The 25,744-nt window shown below is 38.0% G+C and overlaps 1 protein-coding gene across 1 annotated transcript; it reads left to right on the top strand.

Moving 5' to 3' along the window:
• The first annotated feature begins 3,681 nt into the window (after positions 1 to 3,681).
• LOC140137939 (NXPE family member 3-like) lies at positions 3,682 to 24,484 on the top strand. The gene is made up of 6 exons (XM_072159743.1): positions 3,682 to 3,766; positions 5,105 to 5,187; positions 10,707 to 10,889; positions 13,400 to 14,139; positions 21,746 to 21,813; positions 22,455 to 24,484. Exons 3-6 carry the CDS (start codon positions 10,764 to 10,766, stop codon positions 23,261 to 23,263), a joined length of 1,743 nt encoding a protein of 580 aa, XP_072015844.1. The 5' UTR covers positions 3,682 to 3,766; positions 5,105 to 5,187; positions 10,707 to 10,763; the 3' UTR covers positions 23,264 to 24,484.
• The last annotated feature ends 1,260 nt before the right edge of the window (positions 24,485 to 25,744 follow it).

Genomic DNA, 25,744 nt, shown 5'->3' with positions numbered 1-25,744 from the left:
TTTTATATTTTTCCAAATGTAACAGTCCTCGAAGTAAACTTTATAAATCTAATGATATGTAATTAAACTATAGGCCTATGTAGCTGGGATGAAAAGCCGACTCAATTGAAAATTTGACCTTTCATATAGAACTTAAACATTTGTTTCCAAAAGACCTACATTTTTTAGTGTTTTGAGGAAAAAATCTATATCTTTAATAATGAAGGTCACAATTTTCATATGATTGACGGCTGTTCAACCCAACTTCCTACTATTTACTGCATATCGTTAGATTTATACAATTTACTTTGAGGACTGTTAAATTTCAAAAATATCAATTTTTAATAATTTGCCTTAAAATGTGTATTGTATCGCGAATTTAATAAAAATCTAAATTATTTGATATCAGAAGGATGTGTCTGATTTGCTCTTAGGTGCCACAAACAAAATACGTAAAAACGTCGCTATCCGAGCCCTTACAATGCAATCTGTGAAAAGCAAGTCAAGATCAAAACGGGCAGGTTAAATTGTTGGCTAAGTACGTTGTACTTATTATGCAAGATGTGTTTTACCTCACTTAGGCTTTACTTCGTAGGCCTTTACTTTTATTTATTTGGACCTTTCTTTCTACGCTTACTGTTTTTTATAACATTTTTTTTCCTTCTTTATATTTTTATACGTTTTCAGTGGCTTAGGCCCTACATATAATTTGTCATATTTTGGGCAACATTGCTACATATACATAATACACATTCTGTATCAATGTATTTAGGCCTATGAATCTGTTTATTTTCAAATCGTTCTCTTCGGGCATGTTTAATAATGATAAAAGCCACAGTAGGTTTATTTTCTGTATAATTTTTATTTGTCATTAGTATATTTGATGTTTCATCTGATGGTATTTTGGCATGCTTGAATATTTACTTACATCGATCAGTAGGCCTATCCGATACCGTAAAACGGGTAACTTTGGGCACTTTTCAGAGTTTTTAAACCACTGCTTCCAAACAAAACCAAATATATTTCTAATTATCTCTTTTTTATGACGTTAGGGTTCCCTTCTACACCTTGAAGTTTAAAAAGATTTTTGAATAATTTTGAAAGGGTGCCCTAGGGGTTGAAAATAGCCTGACCAAAGTTACCCCGCATTTGGGGCAACTTTGGTCAGAGTATTAGGCTACATTCCATGAAGAAGAGAAATGAAAAAATTGATCTTCGCTGTATATGGGCAAGGTTTTGTTTTTTGTGACATTTATCCCCATGCAAAATTAAGCAAGCACGCATCCTTGCTCACAAATATCGATTTTTATTTTGTCTGAAAAAAATGTAAAAAATGCTCATTTTTGGTCAAAATGCCAATATTTTCGTAACTTTCAAAAAAATTGGACATGAGCGACTTCTTCCAAATATATTTCTTAACAAATTGAGACCAAATATGACTAAAACAATATTGCTGTACGGAAATATGACCATTTAAAAAATATATTTGAACGACCAAAGTTACCCCGCTTACCGAAGTTACCCCCATTTTACGGTAATTAAATATTACAATGTTAGGGACGCTCCATTTGATTTCGGAAGGGGACTGGAAGTTGAGGTGGCTTTTATTTCGCGTCGAAGGCGGCGAAGTTTGTTTTGTTTTTTGCCGACAAAGTTCAAGGACAATAATAGGCCTAGGTAAAATGTGTTGTAGTACATTTAAAATTTTCGTACCTTTTCGTACCTGATTTTGGTCCTTCTGCTGCGAATCAACGATATATATCCTCGGAATGATTCCATCACAAAATTATCCAAGATAAACAATAGTGTCCATAATTGCATGGTTGTTCCAAAATCGTAAACTCGATTCACAGAGCAGAGTATCATTGCTCAGGTATAGCGATAGGTGTAGTTTTCTTGAGGTTGACAACTGTAATGACCATTTCATATGAGCCTATACATGCTATATGACCTTTTTGCCAATTTTCTTTATTATGCAAAATAGAGACCTAAACGCAACATGACGCAACTACTTCAACAGTTAATACATTAGAAGTGGGCATAAAGAACTATTGATGGTCTAATCACTTTAATGATTTTACGAATCTACGTTTATTCAATTTGTGTAACAAACATTTTAAATCTTTATAATTCAAGAAGGTGGTTACGGATGATTTGAACTAAACACCTGGATCGTGATATGATGGGTATTTCTATAGAAATTTTACATAAAGCTGAGTCGGACTATTTTTGCACTCGCACCTAAAATTTAGTACGATCATTATATTAGTGTATTGTCCGGCATCAATGAGTAATTGATCAATTTGTAAAGAGCAACCTATTTCAATAACACTCCATTCGTGAAAAATAATGGAGCGGTAAAACAATAGCGCGACGTCATAGGTGTGTATTAAGTCGGTTAATGGCCAAGGATTAGAACGTGAGTGGGTAAGAATGGCTTCGCCGCTCCGCGGCTCAGCCATTCTTACCCACTCACGTTCTAATCCTTGGCCATTATCCTATACTTAATTCTGTGAAAAATAAATCATCTCTTCAAAACTATTCATTGCTTAAGCAAGAACAATATCTTGAGCCATATCTTACTGGAAAAACCGACTTCCAGGGTGCCAAGCTCAAGTTTAAAGCTCGAACCAACACCCTTCAAATCGATAATAACACCCGCTCATGGGCCAAGACAAACGATGGTGTCTGCCGCTTATGTTACTCTGGTTTTGAAGAGGATATTATTCACTTTCTGTTTACATGTAATGCATATAATGATATTCGTATTGATGAATTTTATAAACTAGAGAGATCTTTAATTGATATTAATTGCCAATCTGCATGGGAATGCTTCATTTCAAATGGAAATCTTACTAAATTATATTTTGCTTTAAGTGATATCTATCAATATGATATTGCAGTAGGTCAAATTTTTGATACGTATAGCATGAGTTATCTCAAAAAAGCATGGGCCAAAAGAAACAGCACACTTAAGAATCTTCAAATGTAACCATCTTGCTATTCAATTGTATATATTATATTTGTGTAAAATTTGTATATTAACTTATTATGCACTCCATATTTTGTGCACATGTATAATAATTATGTTGTAAAGTGAGAATTGAGGGATGCATGCGGGGGGGCTGCGTATACAAACGTAGAATATTTGTGGGGTGGGCGTGTTAAGTGTACTAGATGTACTAGTGTTAAATTTAGCTTGTAAATTTTGTTTAAGTGTATATCCTTTTTACGTAAGACATTTGTATATAAGCATAAGTATGTTTCTTTTTGTTTTTATTGATGTTCCATGTAATTGTATTTTTATGTTGGATGCACTGCACATGAGTGCATGTGCCACTGTTACAAAAGTGATTCCAATAAATTGATTGATTGATTGATGTTGACACTGTGGCTGGTATAAGTGACCTCAGATCATCCAAGCATGTCAGTATGTGGAATCTCTCACAGGGGCTACTTTGAGAAATCACCAACCCTATACATGTATTTAAACCAGCATTGATGAGTCATTCACAAGAAATGGGAAAATCAATAATTGTAATCTGATCTTTGCTGAATCCCCAATTCTTTTGCTGCTGTTGGTAGGTCTATAGTTGGGTTGTTTTGAAGCCATACTGATGCTAAGAATATGGGTGACTTTTGTCCTAATCTTCTTGGACCACATATTGAAATGCATATCATGATATAGGCCTTTCTTCCATGGTGACTGGTACATCAGTTAGACAACTTGGCCTATACATCAACCAGTTTGCTAAAATTGTGATGTGGAATACTTCAGGTGGCTGAGGTGAGTAGGCCTAATTTAATCATGACTTAACGACCTTAGTGGTGTACTTAACAATTTTGTGAAATTCATAAATTTATAACATTTTCTCAAAATTCCACTTGAAAGATCCTACCAAATTAGATAATTTACCTTTCAGAAGTAAAAAAAATATCCACCTAGTGTATCATTATATAGTATAAAATTTAATCAAAATTTTGCTTAAGGGATCTAAAATGAGCGTTTATTGCGTTTCGACAGTATTTTTGTGGGACATGAGAGCATCTCAGACCTATCGAATTGCATTCTGAATACGAAGCATGTCTTTCTGATATCAAATAATTTTCATTTTTTGAAAATCACAATATAGGCCTAATACAAATTTTATGACAAATTATAAAAATTTGATATTTTTCAAATTTTTGATATATAACAGTCCTCGAAGTAAATTATATAAATCTAATGACATATTCTTAAAGTGTATGTAGCAGGAGGAAAAGGACGGTCAATTGAAAATTTTGACCTTTCATATTGAAGATATAGATTTTTTTCCCAAAAAGACCTAATTTTTTTGGTGTTTTGGGAAAAAATCCATATCTTCAATACGAAAGGTCAAAATTTTCAATTGATCGTCGGCTTTTCATCCCACCTACATACACTTTAAGTATAAATCATCAGATTTATAAAGTTTACTTTAAGTACTGTTAAATATCAAAAATATCAATTTGTATTTCCTATATCCTTGGTGGTATTTACCAATAAATACCCATACATGTATGTCCCATCCGGAAATTAATTTACACATAAAACAAATTACCAGCATATCATGAACTATCAAACATGGTCTTCATCCGTGGCATTGTCTTTTTAAAGACATTTCTTGTTTCTAAGTATTAAGTGTGCATATTAGGCCTATGTATGGCCTGCTCCTAATGATCATCTGCCTAAGCATCCATGGCAATTTGATGATGGTGACAGTGAAGTGAACTTAGAGAAGCATATCCAAAGTATTGTTGTTGTTTGCCTATGCTATGCTGCACAAATTCCCCCCAAAATGCCCCCCGTAATCGCGGCGATGTAAGAGGGCGCCCTTTCGAGAGTGCGCGGTCGGATTCGTCTATACAAATGAAGACGGACCATGCATATAGTCCTATTATACGCTTCTTAATATAAATTTACAGTTGTGTATACGTATTTTGTGTTTTTAGTTTCTACAAGTGGAGTAGCACACACTTTCCAATATCTTAGTTCAGATGGACTCAAAGTGGTGTTGCACACCATTTTCAGTATCTTTATCGGTTTTTAATAGTGATATTACAATTACATACCATTTTCACTTGACCTTCCTTTTTATGATATCAGATAACGACAGCATCCGTCTCTGCGTAATATCATCGTAGCAAGGAAGAAGCCGGAAGATACAACTTCGAATGCGGAATTCATTAGTAAGTTGTTTAAAAAGAACCTGAAATGTGCTAGATTTAGTTCATTCATTGTTTATCCCTATAAATCTCGGTGGTTCTAACAATAGGCCTATTATGCATGCTAAGTAGGCCCTACATAAGAATGTACATGTATGTATTGTAAAGTATTTTCATTTAACGGCCTTCCAAACTTTATGTTATTGTTATGTGTGGAAACCTACCACTTGCAGTGTGAAATCTTCAGTACCTGAAGTCTACACTTTATAGGAAGAAGAAGAACCTTTGATGTAGGCATAACATTGCACTGTAGGCCTACCAAATATTTATATTTAAACACGATGATATAGTTCTTATTTTTTTATATATATTTTACGCGTAAACGTATCAGCGATGCATGCGATTAACACCGTATGACCATAACACGTTTATAGAGGCTTTTGTGATAAAATATAAACACTTTAACACGTTTATATCACTGATACAAACATGTTAAAGTTATATGCACTAAGACATCACTAAATCCTTCTATACATGTATATAAAACGTGTTAATCGTATGCAACGGGCAACGCCTCCTTTTAGCTCCTATACTTTTAAAATATAGACGCATTTTACTAGTGTTTATTAATTGTTATCCGTTGATGTGTAGTAAAAGTGTAATGTCTGTACACAATATATCTAAGTTATAGGCCAAGTAAAATAAAACAAAGACATGTGTATCGTCCCCGCCCTCACCGATTTGTTGTGGAGCTTTTAAAATATTTTTCTTGTTTTTCTTATTTGCTCCCTTTGTTTCTGAAATTATTGTGAAGCAAAAACATGTAGGCATATACAAGCTTATACAGAAGTTCTTGTTTGTCATTTATAAACACATTGCATATACATTTTCTTCAAGCTAGGGCAGGGGGCCACCCCGTTTTATGATAATGCTGACAAAGCCTTTGAAATTGCAATTTTACGCAGAAATAAATGGTTAATTTATGACAAATCAAGCTTGAGAAAGTTCGGACGATAGGCCTATATACATTTTATTTATTTTACTTGGCCTAATTGTGGAATAATTAGTCCTCTTTAAGAAATCTGATTGTATAAAGTTCATTCATGCAAATAAAACGTCTTTCAAAAGGGTTGTGCCCTATTGCCGCATCAATTAATTTTAAACCTCCGAGGTTTTCTTGGTAAGACCTGTGTTTATGCAATCAAGGTCTTAAAATGCACTTCTTGTTGTACAGATGTTTAACTTCTGTGTTGATAAAGAAAAGTACTAATTTAATTTCATCACTTTCACGATTAAAAATGTCTCACCGAAGAGAAATAAAATTTCTCAGCGACGTGCCTAAAAAAATGCCACGACCCATTTATCTAGCCCCCCCTTTAGATATTAACAGTGCGTCCCTTTAGCAGTTTTATACTTGAGTGGATACTATTTATGTAGTCCGGTGGCGGAGCAGTGTTCCCTTGCTGTGCTGAATGTTTACTCCCAGTATTTGCTCTTTGAAAGTACAACAGAGACCTGTTTGTCAAGTTGCAATAATAACAAAAATTAGGCCTTGGTGCATTCTTAGCTATTCTTCCATTCAACGTGGTGTTTTCTAATGCTTTCTATGTTAAAAATGAGAACATTCCAGGCATTGACTCGCGCAACCTCCCCCGGCGCAACCTCGATAAATGTAACGATACTTTGTACTTTTGTTTTTATGCGGGAATGAACAGAAATGCATGCCCGTAGCCAGGATTTATGGGGGTGCGACGAGCCCGGGCGACGAGCTAACCTTCCTTCTTAAAAGCGCCGATTTCAATGTTGTTACCAAAAAAGTGTATCTTTTGTAAACTTTTCCTTCAAAAAAGGGCCGATTTTCAGGGAAAAAAAGTGGGAAATTTTTAGTCGGAATGGCTGCATGGGGGAGGTGAGTCGCATGTGAGCACTCTCCCCACAGCTTTATTGTTTCGAGTGTTCCGAGTCAAAAAGAAGTTAAACATTTAAATCCTGGCAGTAGAGATTCCGGTATTTTACCGTAAAAAACAATAATCTTTTACAGTTGATTTCTGTTCAAAAACGGACCATATCAATTATCATTAATTTAATAGTAGGCCTATAGTTTAATTAACGGCCACCACCGGTTTTACAAATAAATTACCCGCAGCAGGATTCCAGTATGTTACCGTAAACAAGAAATGTCTTTAAAAAAGACGGCGCAGTGAATGAAGAAAAAATGTTGGATTTCACATTCACTGAGAGGACCTTTGGCTTAAAAATGAGCTTTTAGAAACGACACTGTAAAAAGGAGAATGATGTTTGTTTCCTTTATTTTATTTTGTCTTAAAAACCCACAATGAGGGCACAAATTAATTTATATGCTGAGTACTTAGTTCATTTCTTGGTATACTTAATAACATATGATGACATTTACTTAAAATGAAGAACATATTCTCAAGTTTGTACTTAACATAAATGAGTTAAAAAGTTGTATGCATCTGAGCCTTTAATAAGGCCTAGGAATGATTATAAACATAATACTGTGGTATGGGGTAATAGCAATTCCTCATTGATAGCATGGATAGTGTCTAAGTCTGATGACGAGTCTTCAGGTTCATATTGTGGTTTGGATATACCATTGACTGACATCGGGTATGGCCATTGTTTTCAATTTTGCGATGAATAGTTATATCATTTTATGAACCAATTACAGGTAGGCCTATTTCTGGAAAGCATTAAGAACAGAGATTAAACTGACCAAAATTCGAAATCAATATTCAGGGTGTACTAGACGATATACAGTGTGTAAAATGAACTTTTTAAGGAACATGTGGTATATTTTTCTTTTCAGGAATATTTTCTCAATCTGAGGACCACAAAATCAAACAGAGCTTGAATTGAAAAAGCCAACCAGAAATATACTTTTATTTTGGGTGCGATGTTTGCTTCTATGTATACAGGGTGATCAAAATTTACTTCATTAACAGACCTAATTATTTATTCAAAAGGTTTAATTAGTGCTAATTAGCTGCTTAAACTGCTTTCAGTCATAAATACTCATTCCAAACCAGAGAATACAATATCTCTTTGTCACTTTTAGACTACACTTGCAATTCTGATAATTGACTGTTTTACATAGACCCCTATGAGGGGTGTAAGTATTCATTTTGAAAATATCATTATCATTTCATTTGTTCAAGAAAATGTCACGCCGTCAGTCTTTTGGGAGTCTCAACTTATAACCGCATGGTCCTTTACACTGCGCCATTAGGCCTATCAATTTAATACCCAGACCGAATAGGCTATTTAGTAATAAATAAAGCAACTTGAAACAAAATGATGGAGAAATTATCACTTTCGTAAAAACAAAATATTATGGTCCACAACACAGAAGTCCTAAACAAACTGTAGGCCGAAACAACGGCCGAAAATTGCATAAAAATAGCTGACATGTACCGCAATATCAAAACTGCATTTGGTACATTTTACAGGTTCACTTTACCATGCTTACAGCACGGTGTGTCAATTGCGGGAAAATCCGTCAAGGTGTCCCGAAGAATAATCATTTACAGTTGAGTCACGGTCACCGGCCATCTCGTTTGCATATCCATATTAAACTACAGCGCCTCTAATGACGTGCATGCACTGTTACTGTGCGACTGAACATACTGCAGTTACTGTCCGTTTTCCTATACACAATACACAGTGCTCTTTCCCATTGACGTGTGACCTTTACAAATAGCCCTACGTTAACAGTATGGGGATATGACTAGTTAACGTCGCTGTGTGAAAAATAACCGGCCAATATTAAAAGTACTCTTCTAAAGTTCTAGAAAATATAGTTTTTAACATGTCCTAAATTTTAGCTAATTTAGATGTTTGGAAATATTCGTACTTTGGTGTTTTAGTTAATGTTATAGGTAATAGTACATTGCCTAGTTAACGTCGCTGTGTGAAAAATAACCGGCCAATATTAAAAGTACTCTTCTAAAATTCTAGACAATATAGTTTTGTAACATGTCCTAAATTTTTAGCAAATTTAGATGTTTGGAAATACTCGTACTTTGGTGTTTTAGGAAGGATATGTAAACGACAGATAACACCAAAAATATGAAGAAATTATTTCTAAACCGTGTTAAGTCAAAAATCATTATGTTGCTCATTTTCAAGAATGCTGGTTTACAAAAAGCACGACATTGTCTGATTTCGTGAACAAAGCCACACATAACATTGTTTCCTTTCGTTTCCTTTATAATCGGTTACCCAACTGAAGCTATGAAGCTGAAGCTTTATTGCGATATCGCACATGAAAACAGTCACTTGTGCACAACCAGAGAAGATCCGATTTAATCAGTTGAGCTGTTTCAATGAGTGTTATCTTGGTTTAATAGCTTTTAATGGGGTTAAGTCCTGCAAAGGTCGAGATGAATTCTACTGTAGACATGACTGCATCATGACAACCTTTGTTTATTACTTTAGACAGATCAGCACGCTGTGATTGGATGTACTATGTAAATAAGTAAGTTGTTGTTGTAATGGTAACACACCATACTTTGGTAACACGAAACTTCACCCATCCCATCCACATGTAATGACACGTGATACAGTTTTTGAAAGCTAACTCCCCAGGCTAAATCCATATTCCTCCGCCGGCAAAAATATAGCCCATGATAAAATTAATCATAGTTATAATTATTTTCTTCAAATGTGGTTGTCGGGTTCAGTGCAGTATACCACAATTAATACAACAATAAAACAATTCCCACCAGATAATTACTTGATATGTAGGCCTATACTTTCTCAATCTAAACCTGAGGTATAATATGGTTTCAGATCTAAACCAAAATCAGTACCACTGACGTCATCTCTGTCTACCAACCAAGTTATCAAAATTTGTCTATGGCATATGCAAGGTATTCTACCGGGGCAATACACTAGGATAAATTATTACTTGTGCTGTGATAGTTGCCATCTGCGACGTGATTGGAAATTATGCACATTTACAAAAACATAGGCCTACGTTTAAACTGTTAAAATACATCACGCATTTTGACTATAAACTCATCTATACCATTTTACTAGAAATGTACTATCTCCAAGGACGCTACGACCAACTCAACGAACTCATGCATATGCAAACGAGCCCAATTCCTATGCTAAATCAGGGGTGTGAGAGTAGAAATTGACAGGACGCATGCTCAGCTAATGCTTGTAGCTAATATTCCTCATGCAAGGAGCCCAGGTTGAGTGTGTTGTTGAAAATCATTGAAATAAAAAACACTTCTTTCAATGAAATCGCATATAAAATCAATGGATACACAACCAAAATTCTACAAAAGTCAATCTTTATATTAATAAAGCTATCGATGTGTACGAAAAACTTCAGTGGTACAAAATGCCTTTCACATTCGAAAATTTCAGTATAGTAACACCCAGCCAATTCAGAATTAATGCAGCACTGCTGCAAAAAATTCAGGATAGTGCAGGTAATCTTCTCATCAACCGCTATATAAATTTATAATAGTAGGCCTAATGATCACGTTTTATTTTGTCATTTCTTTCAGCAAAACGAATATTGACGTTGCAGAATTAGAAACGTGTATCGTCTGCTTCGCAAAGCCATGAAAACTTCACTTCGATATGCAGCCATATTTGTTGTGCTCTCTGTTGCATCGTTCCTGGTGTTTTCTATCACTTCAACTTACCACTTCCATGAACGGATACCACCCAACCCAGTTTTTAAAGCGGTAGGTCTTACTTGTAATCTCAACCATGTCAACCGGGAATCGATTCATTCCATTCGGGGTTCCGAACAAATAAACCAGAAAACCATCTTCTCATTCCGAACCGGGACACACTAAAATGTGACGTGTCATGTCAAAAGGAGACACTTTTGGGCAGGATCGTTAATGGAGAAATAGCCAAAAATCAGCCCGGGGTGATTTTTTCCCAATTTGGGTTTGTTGCGAATTTGTGACGTTATTAATGTTACAAATATTGTCTGATAGTTTCAGACCGGAATATAACTTGCATCTTGTATTTTTTGAGACAATTGTCAAGGTAATTCCTACTCTGAGCATTGTCAATAATATTTTTAAAAGCCGATATCTCAATTTCCAAATTTATAATACCATAACTTACGAACTCAATATCTTCGCTTAGGAATGTCCGATTGCATTGGGGAAAACGGCATTGTGGAGCAAAATATCTCTATATTTAAGATCTGTACAAACCTCAAAATTGATAACCTGCCCAAAAGTGTCTCCTTTTGACATGACACGTCACAAATGTGTGTCAGGGATGCTCGGCTACATTGACCCCAAGTTTTCAACTCCGTATTCTTCCAATGACCCTCCCTGTCCAATGACCTCCTTTTTTGGACCTCTCTTTTTATAGTTCTGAACAAATTTTAGATAAGCTCTAAACATGCCAAATGGCCCACTGGTTTGTTTTTTTAATTACCAAAATTTTGACCCCCATGTCAACATTTTTTTTGTACATTGACACTGTTATGGGCCAAAACCTGGCCTCATTGAATATACTGACCCCAATATTAGGCTTCTCATTCAATGACTCCCTTTTTTGGCATCAATCTCTCACCGAAAGACTCGTAATTTTGAGCCGCCGTCCGCACACCTCGTCACTTCCAAATTCGAGTCCACCCCAGCCCGGCGCCCTAACTATTAGACTTATCATGCTTATGGAGCTCTGGCTTTCGCTATTTATTCCCCGTTCTCTGGAAATGCCATTAAACTTTTCGAGATATAGCGTACACAATAGGATGGTGCTGCACGAAATGGGCAAAGGCTTTTGAATTTGCCTGGTTTTAACAGATTGAATACTGCCCTCCTACTGTGCATGTGCGCCAGACTTCGAAAAGGCTAATTCTATATCAAATATTTCTGTCCTCCGACAACTGAACACTTTAATATGCTTGTCACATAATTAAATGATATCTCCAATTCGAATAATTAATTTTTCCAACTTTTAAATATTTTTGAACGCGGTGAAATATTTTGTACCATGTGAAATAATTTCTCAATACGAAATCATTCAATTTCGCTAATACCATGAATACAATGCATTAATTACTCCAACACGATCATTATTGATTTAGCCATACTGATTGAGACCTTAATTCTTCATGTTGGAGAAATTAATTCATCGTAATGGAGAAATTATTTTACCAAAACAATAATACAGTCCTGCTATTGCTTGAAAAGCATTGTAAATTATTATTTCGATCGAGTCAATGGATATTGTCGATTGTGTGCACGAGCGCTTGGCTGAGATCCAACTATAAATAAGAGCTACTGAATCGTTTCTCGTGGCGTTGAAAAGAACACTCTGGGTCTTGGAGCATGTTTATAGTGGTGTACGGTATTTATACGGTATCCTTATACGCATATGGGATTAGGATGGAATGTGACTTATCCGTTATCTCGGCTGTTTATAGTGGCAACCAATAGCGCTATTCTGAATCCGAGGTGGTTGAACTCTGCGTGTTCGAGGTCACCGCAATGCAATGTGGGAGGCACAAATATTTTCACAGTTTCAAATAGTTTGCCGGCGCAACGATACCGGCCTATTTTTTAACATTTGCTACAGTACTGCACCATATTTTTAGGTGATGTGTTATTACAGTGATAAATTTGAGCTGGGAGAGTTATACAACCCTGCTCCACTTCCTTGAATAACGGTATCGTTGATCCCTGTCTGTTTATAGTGGCCGTATACGGAATGAATATACTGCAATATCCATCGATATCGAAGGATATCAGTTTCGTATAATATGTGCGGCAAATAGCGCTATTGGTCTGTTTATAGTGGCGACCAATACCGTATAAGATGTACTTATACTCTAAATACCGGATAATCTGGCTCACTATAAACACGCTCTATGTTATGTAGCTCTTCTTATTTAAATATGTTATTGAACAGAACATACTATTTTTAGTCCGTTCTGTTCAAAACATAATAACTTGCTAAAGCTGCCATTAACAATAATATAATTATTGTAAGAAGGGACCGTTCAATATTTACGCCAGGGGAGTGGAAGTTGTGACAAAAATTCGACCAATTTTCGGATTCCTTCTTGTTTACCTTTTTACTTCATTTCAAACTTAAACATTCCCCCAGGCTCGTGGTTTAAGTAAAATATAGGCCTGGAATCGGATGTAGTAGCCGGGTAGTACCAGCCTATTTTAACAATTTTTCATTTTATGTTCTTTTTCTTTTGGGACCATTTCTACTTCAGGTTAGGCACTTGGTGTCCGTTGAAACGACCAACTCAGCTCAATTATCTGCATGCCCGACTACTAACTGTCACTCCAGCTCCGTTGAGTGCTCGCTCAGTTGTAAAATCAAGCCAACTCACGCTGCGACTGTAGCAAAATACTCATCATTCAAAGTTATTAACGCAAAACAGACTTACAAACGGTGCGACCAACTTGAAATCGGAATCGAAGCCCGTGATTCGATAAACCGACCCAAATCTACGGGAGGAGACTATTTCTGGGTGTGGATACACAATAACAAATTGAATGCTAGTTCGGCAGCAGATGAGATTGTAGATCACAATAATGGCAGCTACACAGCGTTGGTGACGCTCTACTGGGAAGGCGCTGTTGAAATCAACGTCACATTAGTGCATTCAAGCGAAGCGATAAACATTTTGAGACGGGTTCGCGATAATAATACAACACCGCGAAATGCATATCAAGGGACATTTCAGATTGATGGCAATCGAGTTACAAAACCATGTCACATCTCAACCAGTATGTTTATATACGACTATCCACATGATGCTAACAAGAGTCTTACATTTTGCAATTATACCGATTCTAAATTAGGATTCCCATGGTATTGCGTCAAACCAGACCATTTTCCATGCGATTCATATTACAAGCATTCCACGCAACTTGATGAGTACAAGAAAGCTAAAGCGACATTTAAATCTTTGATGACTTCGCATGAATACACCATGGTATTAGACAGGTAGGTAGCCTAACCATGATAACCGAAAGCTACGCAGTAATTCGTCATGAGTTCTGACCACAATAATTGAAGACAGAGATAAAAAGACTAGTTTGCGTCTGACGTCATTGTCAATCAAATTCCCTACGAAGGAAGGTCAATTTATCTGGTGCCGATCAGAGAAAAGGAATATCAGAAAATGGCGGGAAAATTACGTAATTTTATAAGGCAAAAGCACTTTTCTAGACATTGTTGACATGGTGCCTTCCCGAAAGAAAGTTTTCTACTACTTTTGAGATGGTTTTGTATGTTTGAAGGTGCAAAATTAACAATAAGGCGCCCGGCACAGTATGCCGCCGCGTTCAACAACTCATATCATCACGACAATATTGTAAACAAACCGTGCTCGAGTTTGATTGATAGATGACGTCAGACGCAAACTAGTCTTTTAATCTCTGTCTTCCATTATATTTGAATTTGTAGTTTTGTACAACTATGACCAGCTGAATGAAAGAGCCATATTTTCTTTTTTGTTCTCAGCCACTGAGCGACGAGAAACTGATTTTTGACCAATCAATGACAATATGGTAATGGGCCATTCCAGATAAAACATGCACCCCCCCATAGAGGTCGCTTAGCTATGCATGACTGAACACATCCCACCCTGTCCAAATAAGGTTACATAATAGAATAAACACTTGTTATCTAATCCAAATGAAACTTTGACCTCATAAATATAATGACAGGGAATATTGACCAGTTCTTGGTTTAAGTCTATAAAAATGATCCATGTGGCTTGATGGTGTGAAATGTAGACTGGTATGAAGACCTAGATATTGTGTAAATTGTGTAAATCACCCCCCCCCCCCTCAAAAATAGAACAAAAACTTAATCAAATGTAATCATTGTCTAAACCTTATAGGTCAATCCTTCATGTAATTATATTGTGTTAGCTAATCCTAGCCCTAAACATAATCCTAAACCTAATCCTAACCCTAATTTCGTGTAAAATTACATGAAGCAATATTGAACCAAACTTGGTCAGAAGGAGAATTTCTATGCACCCACCCACCCCCCCCCCTGCCAAGATGCATCCAATTAGTGCTGATGTGTTTTACACAGAGTGCTCGGCCCAGCTAACTTTAGCAGACGACGTGGGGCCACACCAGAGCACCACCATAAGCTTCCAGGCCAAATGTGTAACCCGCGAAATAGTCCTCTTAGAAATTGAGCTTATTTGTTCCATTTTTCAAGAAATGTGACTGAGATACATTGCTTTGATGCCATATTAAAACTGGGATGGTGTCGATGAAAGTACGTGCAGAGAAAATGATTTTAAATCTGTTCAGGGTACTACTTTAAATGCAATAGGGCAAATAGATATCCTTGAATAATTATGATGGTGGTCATGTCTTGTTTGTATACAGTACAGAGATCGTTTGAGTTCGATATGCAATATCTCGATTGATTATTCCAATGTGCTCTTGTTTTTATTATTGTAGACTGCAAAAAGTTGACTTGTAATCATAAATCTTAAGCAGGAAAAAAATATGTACACAAAATATCAGAAAAGACTGGATTAGGCCGATGTAGAAAGACATGTAAAATATCTGTCAGCGATATGCAAACAAGACTAGCGCGAAATTAGATTTCTCAGTGTTCAATAGTTTTTTGATGTACATGTATGATTCTTGCACAGCTATAAAGCACATTTTGTCACGTGTGAGTATATAGTAAAACATGGAGAAAAGACCAAAATACGCGTAAGCTTACCAAAAAATAAACATTTATATTTACTCAGTACTAGAGCAGAGCCTCACTGACTGGCTGGCTGGCTACCAGTATACGGGCTGCATGCATGGTTGCAAAATTCAGCACCCGGTGCCTGGCTGAGCTATTGTCAGTCTTGCCATGCATGCATGGTACATGAGACAGCTACGGACTGCCTTTTGAGAAGAGCGAGATCAATCGCTCTCTACAGCTCTCCTTAAATCTGATATAGGAGAGCAAGTTTTAGCTCTCCTTAGTTGAAAATTCTCTCCTTACATATTCTATAGACTATTGTAAATGCTCTTATTCCATTGCTAAAACAGCTCTCCTGAATTAGGCTCCAGAAAGAGTTATTTAATGCTCTCCTGCCAATTCCAAAAGACAGTCCCAGATGTGAGCATGTGTGTGTCGGTCTCCATAGCAACACGTAACACAGCACACACTATGATCTTCAGCATGTTCAGTGTATAATAAGGGGCTGTGCAATAATTACGAGCCGGGGGGCAACATGGTCATGGGCAAGAAATCCTAAAAATTTTGGCATTATAATGTGCAATTCAAGGGGAGGGGGGAAAGATTTTTTGGCTTGCCGGGGGGGGGGGAGATTTTTGGCAGGCCTAGAAGGGAAGCAAGTGATTTTTGCTGGGCCGTTCAGAAATTTTACGCCCCTGGGGCTCATAATTATATTGCACAGCCCCTAAGGCCTAAGTAGAATTATGTACTGAGAAATCCGAGTAAAAAAGTCACTGCCAAAGCATGCCCCTTGTACTACACAATATGCAATGCATACAGTCAATTGTGTTTGCCTGTATACATTCACACACTAACAGAGTGAGGGATACTTTATATTCACCTCGAAGGTCAAGGTTTCATTTTGATTACATAACAAGTGTTTATCTTGGCTCAACCCATTGTTTGACATGGTAATTTTATTTGGACAGGGTGCATTGTGGGATGTGTTCCGTCACGCATAACCAAGCACCCTCTATACCCCCTATGCAATCTTTATCTGGAATGGCCCAATACAAGGCCGGCCAATGAGTTTAATAGAAAATGAGTCCGCCTTTAGTGACCGATCAATATTTAAGCCAGTGGATATGGAGATATTTTGGAAGGGAACACTAACCACTAGAAAATTAAATTGAAGAACACATACACACATCATTTTTGAGCGAAGTTCAAATTACCCCATTCTACACCCGCCTGGGTAAACACTGACCCGGGGGGCCCTGGGGTTTGGCATTAAAGTGTGAGTATACATTATCTTAACTAATTAGTAAGTCGCGTGGCTAAGATTAGTGAGTGGATATAAATAGAGAGGACCGCCTGGATGAATATGGGAATAGTATATTGTGGACGTGCTTTAGGACTTATAAAATGTATAGAGTCAAAGAAAAGGACGAAGCCTTGAATCAAAGCTACTGAATCTCTAAAAAGCACAGTTTTACTCCTAGGCCCTTCGAAGGGTGCACACCACTAAATAATCGCCCCATTGAAATACGTGTAGAAACACCAGGGTTTTTTTGCTCGTTTTGATGCCTTTTCGGCGCTTTTTGAGAAATTTAATGATAACCAGTCGATTGCAAATCGATGAAAGTTTAACATATGTTTCAATGTTTGGGTAGTCGTCCGTCTCGTTTTCCCGGTAGGAGCCACTAAACAGCGCCCTCACTGTTTTTGACATGCTCTCAAGACTGAAAACCTGTTTCTGCCCATTTTTTAATACGCGGACCTATTTTCTCGATAATTATAAAAATGCGACTTTTTTGGTGATTCAAATTCATGCGCAGACTTTGCACTTTCATTTAAGCTACAATTCGCTCTCTTTCTGATTATTAGTCCAAACAGCAGTTTGGGTATTCGCTACTTTTCAGGTTCCGCCATTATGCACTATGTTGCTCTCAAACTGGGGAATACGCCTCGAACTGGCAGCATACATGAAAGGAAGAATTATGTAACCTTACACAGAAGGTTATGACTAGTTCAATTCCCATTCATGTATGCTGCCAGTTCGAGGCTCTCCCCGCACATAGTGCATAATGGCGGAACCGTGCAAGTAGCGAATAATACCTCAAAAACTTTCTGAATTTTACCGGAACTCAGTAGGGTTGCACAAATGGCGCATTGATTTAGTGGTGTGCTCCCTTAAAAATTCCATCATTATGGAGTCACCGGGATCGGGAATATACTCAAATAGATTGAGATCTTCCTAACCAAGAGGAAACAGTGTGTCGTCCTCGATGGTATTCAGTCTACTGCAGCAGAGATAGATCCCAGTGTGCCACAGGGCACTGTTATTGGGCCGATGAGCTTCCTAGTTTTCATCAATGACTTACCTAGCTGTGTACAAAGACCAGACTCTTTGCCGATGACGCATTCATCTATCGTGAGATCAACTCTGTTGAAGACCAGATCATCCTTCAAACAGATCTTGACGCAATATCTCGTTGGAGTCAAGACTGGCAGATGACTTTTCATACCGATAAATGTTTCAAAATGAACTTCACAACCAAGAAAACCATCAAAACCTCTCCATACACATTGTGCCAAAAAACTCTTGAGGCAACATATTCTCATCCGTACCTTGGTTTTGTGACAATCTACGTTGGAAAGAGCATATCTCTGAAGTCACATATAGCTGCAAGAAGATCCTGTGTGTCACCAGAAGGAACTTCAAAGCTTGTCCTACATACATCAAGTCTCGCCTCTATTTGTCACTCATTCAACCTTGACTTATAGGTCGGCAGCTTGGATCTCTTCCACAAATGAAGAGAGACACCAGCTAGACATGATACAGAGGTCAGCTGCTAGGTTGTGCTACAACAACTACTCCAGAGAATCAAGTGTTACGCAAATACTCAACCAACTTGAATGACCAAGTTTAGATACCTGTCGCCTTATTACCAGACTTAGCCTGATGTACAGAATTACACACAATCTCGTCGACATAGACTGGCAGGACCACCTCACCCGAACAACACGAATGACCAGACGACACCACCCATCTTCATACATGCAAATTAGAGTCAACTTAGCAACCTACGAAAATAGTCTTTTTCCATGGACAATTCCACACTGGAACGGACTACCCCACGACATAAGAGACATAGCAGACTACGGAAACTTCAAGACCGCCATTAGGGACTACCTCAATTAAATTTCACCAAATCCAGTCTTAGGTCATTGGTTTGTACCAACTCTGATGCGATGCGGGTACCCGTTTATTCAGAGGATAACGTCCAGATCCAGATCCAGGAGTAAATTCTTAATGCTTTTTATTTATTTATTTCATTCTTATTTATTTATTTCATTCTTATTTAACCTGGGTAAACCTTTCAATGCACTGGCATTGTTCTCCCAAGGTGCCCAGGTGGCACAAGGCCAACATTAAAATACACAAGATACAGCATATAAAAATACAGAAGGAACAATAATATAATAATATACATAGTAAAAAAAATAGCACACATATTTAAAAAGGTAATCGGCAAAAAGAGTGGATCAGGGTCAGGCGGGACAGTCGGAGTCGACTCCCAGCCACATGCAGGCCGCAGGACCCTAACCATGGCACTGGTAGGGCCACAGGCTAGTCAGGGAGCAGGGAGACAACAACAGTAATTGATCCTCTCAAGCCCCTAACCAGTCACAGTCCCCAGCAGCATCATCATCAGTCGGCTGCGGAGCAGGCTACAAGCTTTCTCCAATGCGATCTTGGGTAAGCGAAACAATTTTGGTGGAATATAAAGCGCATATTCTTTCACAGGCTCGCCATCTTCAAGACGCAGTATATGGCCGAGAAATTTGAGTTGATGAATCTTGACTCTGGCAAACAGTGGAGTGGTGTTGGTCAGGTTGTAGATGGTTTCATTTGGAATCCGATCAACACGCATGATGTTTAACATGACTCTGTAGCAAGATGTTGCAAATGCATTGATCTTGTTGCATTGATCCATGTCGTTGGTAATTACCCATGACTCGCACCCGTACAGAAAGACAGTAACACATGTTGTCTGAAACAGCTTGATTTTTGTTTTGATTGGCAGGGACGGGCTTCTCCAAAGGCGTTCCAGTTTCCAGAATGCTGCCTAGGCTAGTGCCAGCAGCACACCATCCAAGGAGAATGGTCCAGCGATCCACAGGTCACCACCCGGCTGACCGTCCATACCCGAACACCCATGTATTGCCCTGAGAAAGATACTATAAAAATACACATTAAAATACACTGCTATATAAAACAATAGTGCACTAGTGCCGAACTATGGGCAAGTCCATTCGTGTTAGCAGAAGGTCCGTACTTCCACCCACCGGGAATGCCGGTGCCGAGTCTGGGGTCCCCGGTCGGGCAAACGCCCATGGCCCAGTAACCATCGCCCCAGGTAAGCCACATTGGAAGATTAGGCCTCTAGGGCGAAAAACGACAACGCCAAGACCATCAGCCACCCAGCCACCAAGAACCACAAACCCCCGCAACAACACCGACACCCCCAGCAGACTGTAGCAAGGGTCTTCAGTCAACACAAATGGACACACCCATAGTAAGGCCACACAAGAGGGATGCATGTTGAAGAACAGTTGCATAGTACATAATCACATAATTAATTAAGTAAGATTTTTCATTGCACCTTTAAACAGTTTTGTAGTGAGAGGAACCGGGGATTTACAAGTGATGTTGAGTTTGTTCCAGGACACTGATCCTCTGTATCTGAAAGTTCTTTTTCCTGACTCAGCCCTTGGTTTTGGAGTGACAAGATTACCCTGCTTGCTTCCCCTTGTTTGATAGGTGGAGCAGTCATTGATTTTGTGAAATATATTGCACAGGTACACGGGGGCTTTTTTAGCAATGCATTTGTACACCGTGACTTTGAGATGTCTAGCCCGTCTTGTATCTAGGTCAGTCCACCCTAGACATCCTAACATATCTTTGGTGGGGAAACGCCTGTTGACTTTTAATATGGTTTTACCAGCTCCATTTTGGAGCTTAGTCAACTTGTTGAGATGTTTTTAGCAGCATTGCCACACACCACATCGCAGTAGTCCAGGAATGGATGAATTAATGATTGGTACATTGTGTTCAGGGTGTCCTCTTTCAAGAAATACCTGGTTCTGTATAAAAAAAACCTATTTTTCTATTCACTGAGTTTCTGACATGATTAAGATGACCTTTTCAAGAGAGAGTGGGATGCAGATAAACACCAAGGTACTTGAAGAGTTTGACCTCTTCAAGGACATAATCTTGGATTTTAACTTCAAATTTGTCAGGGTTCTTTGCACGATTGATGTTACTTCCAAAAAGCATGGCTTTTGCTTTTTTTGACATTAAGGGTGAGTTTGTTCTTATGTAACCAATTGGTCACCTTGTACATTTCCTGAGTTAATGTTGTAGCAACCTGAGCTACACTTTGATTTTTGGTAAAAATTGCTGTGTCATCAGCACAGAGACACACCTTAGCCTGGTCCCTGTTTATATGAGATGGAAGATCATTAACCTAAAAGCTAAACAACAGGTGTCCCAGGATAGATCCCTGAGGCACGCCAAAGAGAACAGGAAGCATATCAGATTGCTCGTCATTGATTTTACAAATTTGAAAACGATCACTCAGGTAGGATTTGAACCAATCAAGCTCCAGACCGTTGATTCCACTCTTACTCAGCTTGTTGATAAACATTTTGTGATGGACTGTATCAAACGCTTTGCGAAGGTCTAAAAGGATTGCGCCAGTAAACATGCCTTCGTCCAAGTTTCGAAGTAAGTAGTCAGAAACATCTAACAAGCAAGTCTGGTCTGAAGCCTGACTGATCAGGTGACATAATATCATTACTTTGAAGATAACTATATATTTTTTTTTACTTTCTCTAGTCTTCGTGAGATAAGAGAAACGTCTACTTCGCCTACTACCAGCGTGTACGTGAAGCGAGTAGCAAACAGTAAGTATTATACTAAACTATATGGATTCTGCTTTTGTCGGTGACTTTCTCGCATTTTGTTGGAGTTAAACTAGCGGAATGCCAGCGTCTCGCGCGGTAACCCGTTTAATAGCTGAGTAAACGGAAGCAATCACTAATCAGATGACACTCAAATGCATATAGACAAGAAGCCACAACATGGCGTAAAATATGCGACCTCGTGAGCGCTTGATAATTGCAAAAACGCCAAGGAAACTCTTCAAAAATGGGTGCAGTTCAAATCATCTTACCTTTGCACTGCAGTCCTTTTAAATTTTTCTTTGAAATCTGTCGCGTAAAGCATAATTTCCGTATATTTTCATGCGTTTTCTACATAATCCTGGCAACCATTTGATGATAGTCCTTTTAATATTCATAGACCTAGGCCCATTCTATTTTTTTTGAAATTTTGTTTCATTGGACAGGCTTACGTCACGTATTGACATTCCGCTAGTGTAAGGGCTCTGGTAAGGGTGTTTGGATAGTATTTGTGGTGGGACATGAGAGCTCATCATTTGCCATAAAGTTTGCATTACATTATTGGATAAGGATTTCTATATCGCGAAGAGAAGAGTGTAGTGTTATGTAAATATTCACATTGTTTATTCGCTTCCTTATTGCAGGACAATCATCAACTCCATCATCTTGTTTAAAACACCCGCCACCACGCTGTGTTCCTGGCCTGCCTCCAAGATCCAATTCAAACGTAGCTGGGCACTATCATAAAGACGAGTGGATTTCAAACGTCTGTCAAAAGCATGACTTCACCGCTGACAACGGCGCGCCGATTACAAAGTGCCTCCAGAATACAAATCTTCACTTCTACGGCGATTCCACGGGTCGCCAATGGTTTGAATATCTGATAAACCATTTAAACAAGAACGGAACGATGGAAATGAACGTGACAAACTCTAAAAATGGACCAATTTTTGGTTTAGATCAAAGGAACAATATATCTTTGTCATTTTTGTTCCATGGTTTTCCCTTTTCAACAGGAATGGCAAAAGTTGCCGATATTGATTATGTTGCCAATAGACTCGACAAACTAAAAGGAGGACCCGATAGCGTTATTTTTATCTCTATGTGGGCTCATTTTTGGATTTTAGATTTGCAGTTTTATCGCGACCGATTGCGATCAGTAAAAGATGCCCTCACGCGTTTACAACATAGAACTCCTGGTACACGTGTGTTTTTCAAAAGCCCAAATACATACGCAGGAGTTGGGAAATTTTGGGGAGCCAATATTTGGTATGCGACAGAGATGGATAGAGCTTTGCGGGAAGAAATAGTTGGATTGCCGGATGTTACTGTCATTGATGTGTGGGATATGACCATAGGGCATAGGACTGGATTAAATATACATCCCCGAGAAATCGTTGTAGGTCAGGAGGTATCTATGTTCCTTTCATTCCTATGTACAGATAACAAATGACCATTTCTAGGCCCTATAAGCCCAATCGGCATTGTAACTTCCGATTTTAGAGAGTAATTTTGGGACACTTTGACCTCTGACATACCAGGAATATTGCTGTTATTATTATTAATTAATTTATAAAATAACTGCGTTTTTTTTTTTTTTTTTTTTTTTTTTTTGTTTTAATTCTACAGTGTGGGCCAAAAACAACTTTGCCAAATTTCAAAGGGTGCTTGCTCGAATTGTAGAAGAGCTATTCATGATATTGTTACATATTCTAAATGTATATCTTTCTAAAAGTATTTGATGAAGAAATGAAAGCAAAAGAAGCTAAATTAACAAAATGGTGCTAATTTTACGTCCGAGGGTCAAAATGACTTTGTCCACACGTAATTCAATGGGATGTGTCCGATTGCTAAGAGTAAGCATGGTAACTTGAGGCATATATATGCGTTAGGCATACATGTACTTGGTAAATACGTTTGGCTTGTGTTTGAAAAGTGATGATTGTTTTACATGCATGAAAGAAATACAATACACTTTAATCCCCATTTACTTGTTATATACTCAAACTTCACTCCTGACATTGACCAAGCAGATTTTGCAATTTTGAGATATAAACCTTTTAAATTGGGTAAAGTTGTTTTGGCTCACACTGTAGAAAAATATTTTTAATTATGTTCGGCCCCAAAGTCAATTTTGCTGAATTTTCCCGATAGGTCAAAGGGCAAAGTGTCCCAAAAGTTCAAAAACTCTCCCACAGTGCATTGCGAACTTCCAATGCCGATTTGTCATGAATATACTGGGGGAGTCGGGAAACATTACTTGACATTAATGGAATAATTTGTTTTAAACTTTCACAGTGTGTGCGAGAAGGGTGTTGATACAAAATTTCAACCAGAGATAGGAGGTGCATAAAAGAAAATCAGCCCAAGTCATACAAACATTTACATCAGTCTTTGTATGAGCAAAATACAGAGCAAAACGAAATAAAAATTTAAAAAAAGTTATTCTTCCAAAATGATGTCAAAAAAACTGAATGTCTAATCGTTATCATAAGTTTATTATTATGCATAATATTTTATATGCATACCAATAAAATGTACCGTAATAAGTTATCTATATGCTAGTATAACATTATACATGTCATAATACGCTATGTCTGTCTGCGAGTCTTGTAGTAGCTGACTACCCGGGACCTCATCCTGGTTTTTCCTCTCATAGGTTACCATGGCAACTATCTCTTATCAACACCATTTAAGGGGTACTACACCCTGGCCAATTTTGTGCCTATTTTTGCATTTTTCTCAAAATTATAGAGAATTGGTCAGCACAGACAACAGTTGTGGAGTTACAGTCAAAAATGAGGGGAAACCAATATATGATAAATAAATCAATAACTACTTGCCTTGAGTTGCTGAATTTTCAGTGCAGTAGTTGTAGTCCTTGTCCCTATAATATACATATCTTACTTGTCACCAATGCACTATAATGTTTGAGAATAATGCAAAAATAGGCACACAATTGGCCAGGGGTGTAGTACCCCTTAAGTAACTAACATTATATGCTTGGTGGGGTGTAACTTAAAGAACGGTGGGTGGTGTGGGTGTAACTGAAAGAACGACTGTACCGAAATAAGAAAAAAATGTTAAGGTTATTTTGGGGTCATCCAGAGACAAATTGCTATAGGCCTAGATTGTCGTAGGTTCATGAAATTGGGAACGACCACCAAAGCAACAAAAATGTCCAGATCATTTTGGGAGCTTTTGGGGACATCCGGGGTCAACTTGGTCGTAGGCTTAATTATGATGCAGTGTCATCGTCCTGAAATCTTCATGGCAGAAATTGCCATGGTAGGTTGAATCCACAGCCACGCATGCATGCCATTTTGTTCCGACCTCTTTAATAGTTTTGAGACGCATAATGGGCCGAGGGACATCCGACTAAGACTATTGACAATAGCCTGGTAACTGACCTCTGTAGCTGCCAGTGAGCATGGTACGTCATGAGGTCATATGCTCTTAGACTGCCTCCACGTGTGGCCTACGCTGCGCTATAGTTCGGCACATATAAAATCAGAATTTTGTCAGTTTTGAGCTCAGTACGCACGGTTCTTTCTCATTACGCAAGCTAACGACTATTATATCCTTTCAACACATATATTCAAGTGCAAGTATCGAAATATGGCTTCTTTAGAATAATAAACGAACGGGAGATATTCATTATTTTCTACCCCGGTATCCAAAGATTTATCGTCTGCATATCAAATCGTGCATAGCACATTCCGGTGTGGTGACATCCCGCTATCTCTAAGGTCCGCTATCTCTAAGGTTCGTTATCTCTAAGGTTCGCTATCACTAACGTGTAAAGTCTATGGAGATCAGAATCCCGCTATCTCTAATAGAGAAAAGGGTCCGCTATACCTAAAAAAAGGTCCGCCACTTCTAAGGTTCGATATCACTAATTTAGAATAAGGTTCGCTAGTTCTAAGGTTCGATA

This window comes from Amphiura filiformis, chromosome 17, assembly GCF_039555335.1.
Source record: "Amphiura filiformis chromosome 17, Afil_fr2py, whole genome shotgun sequence".
Taxonomy (NCBI): domain Eukaryota; kingdom Metazoa; phylum Echinodermata; class Ophiuroidea; order Amphilepidida; family Amphiuridae; genus Amphiura; species Amphiura filiformis.
Note: the sequence above shows the minus strand (reverse complement) of the source record. Positions and strands in the feature narration are given on the sequence as shown.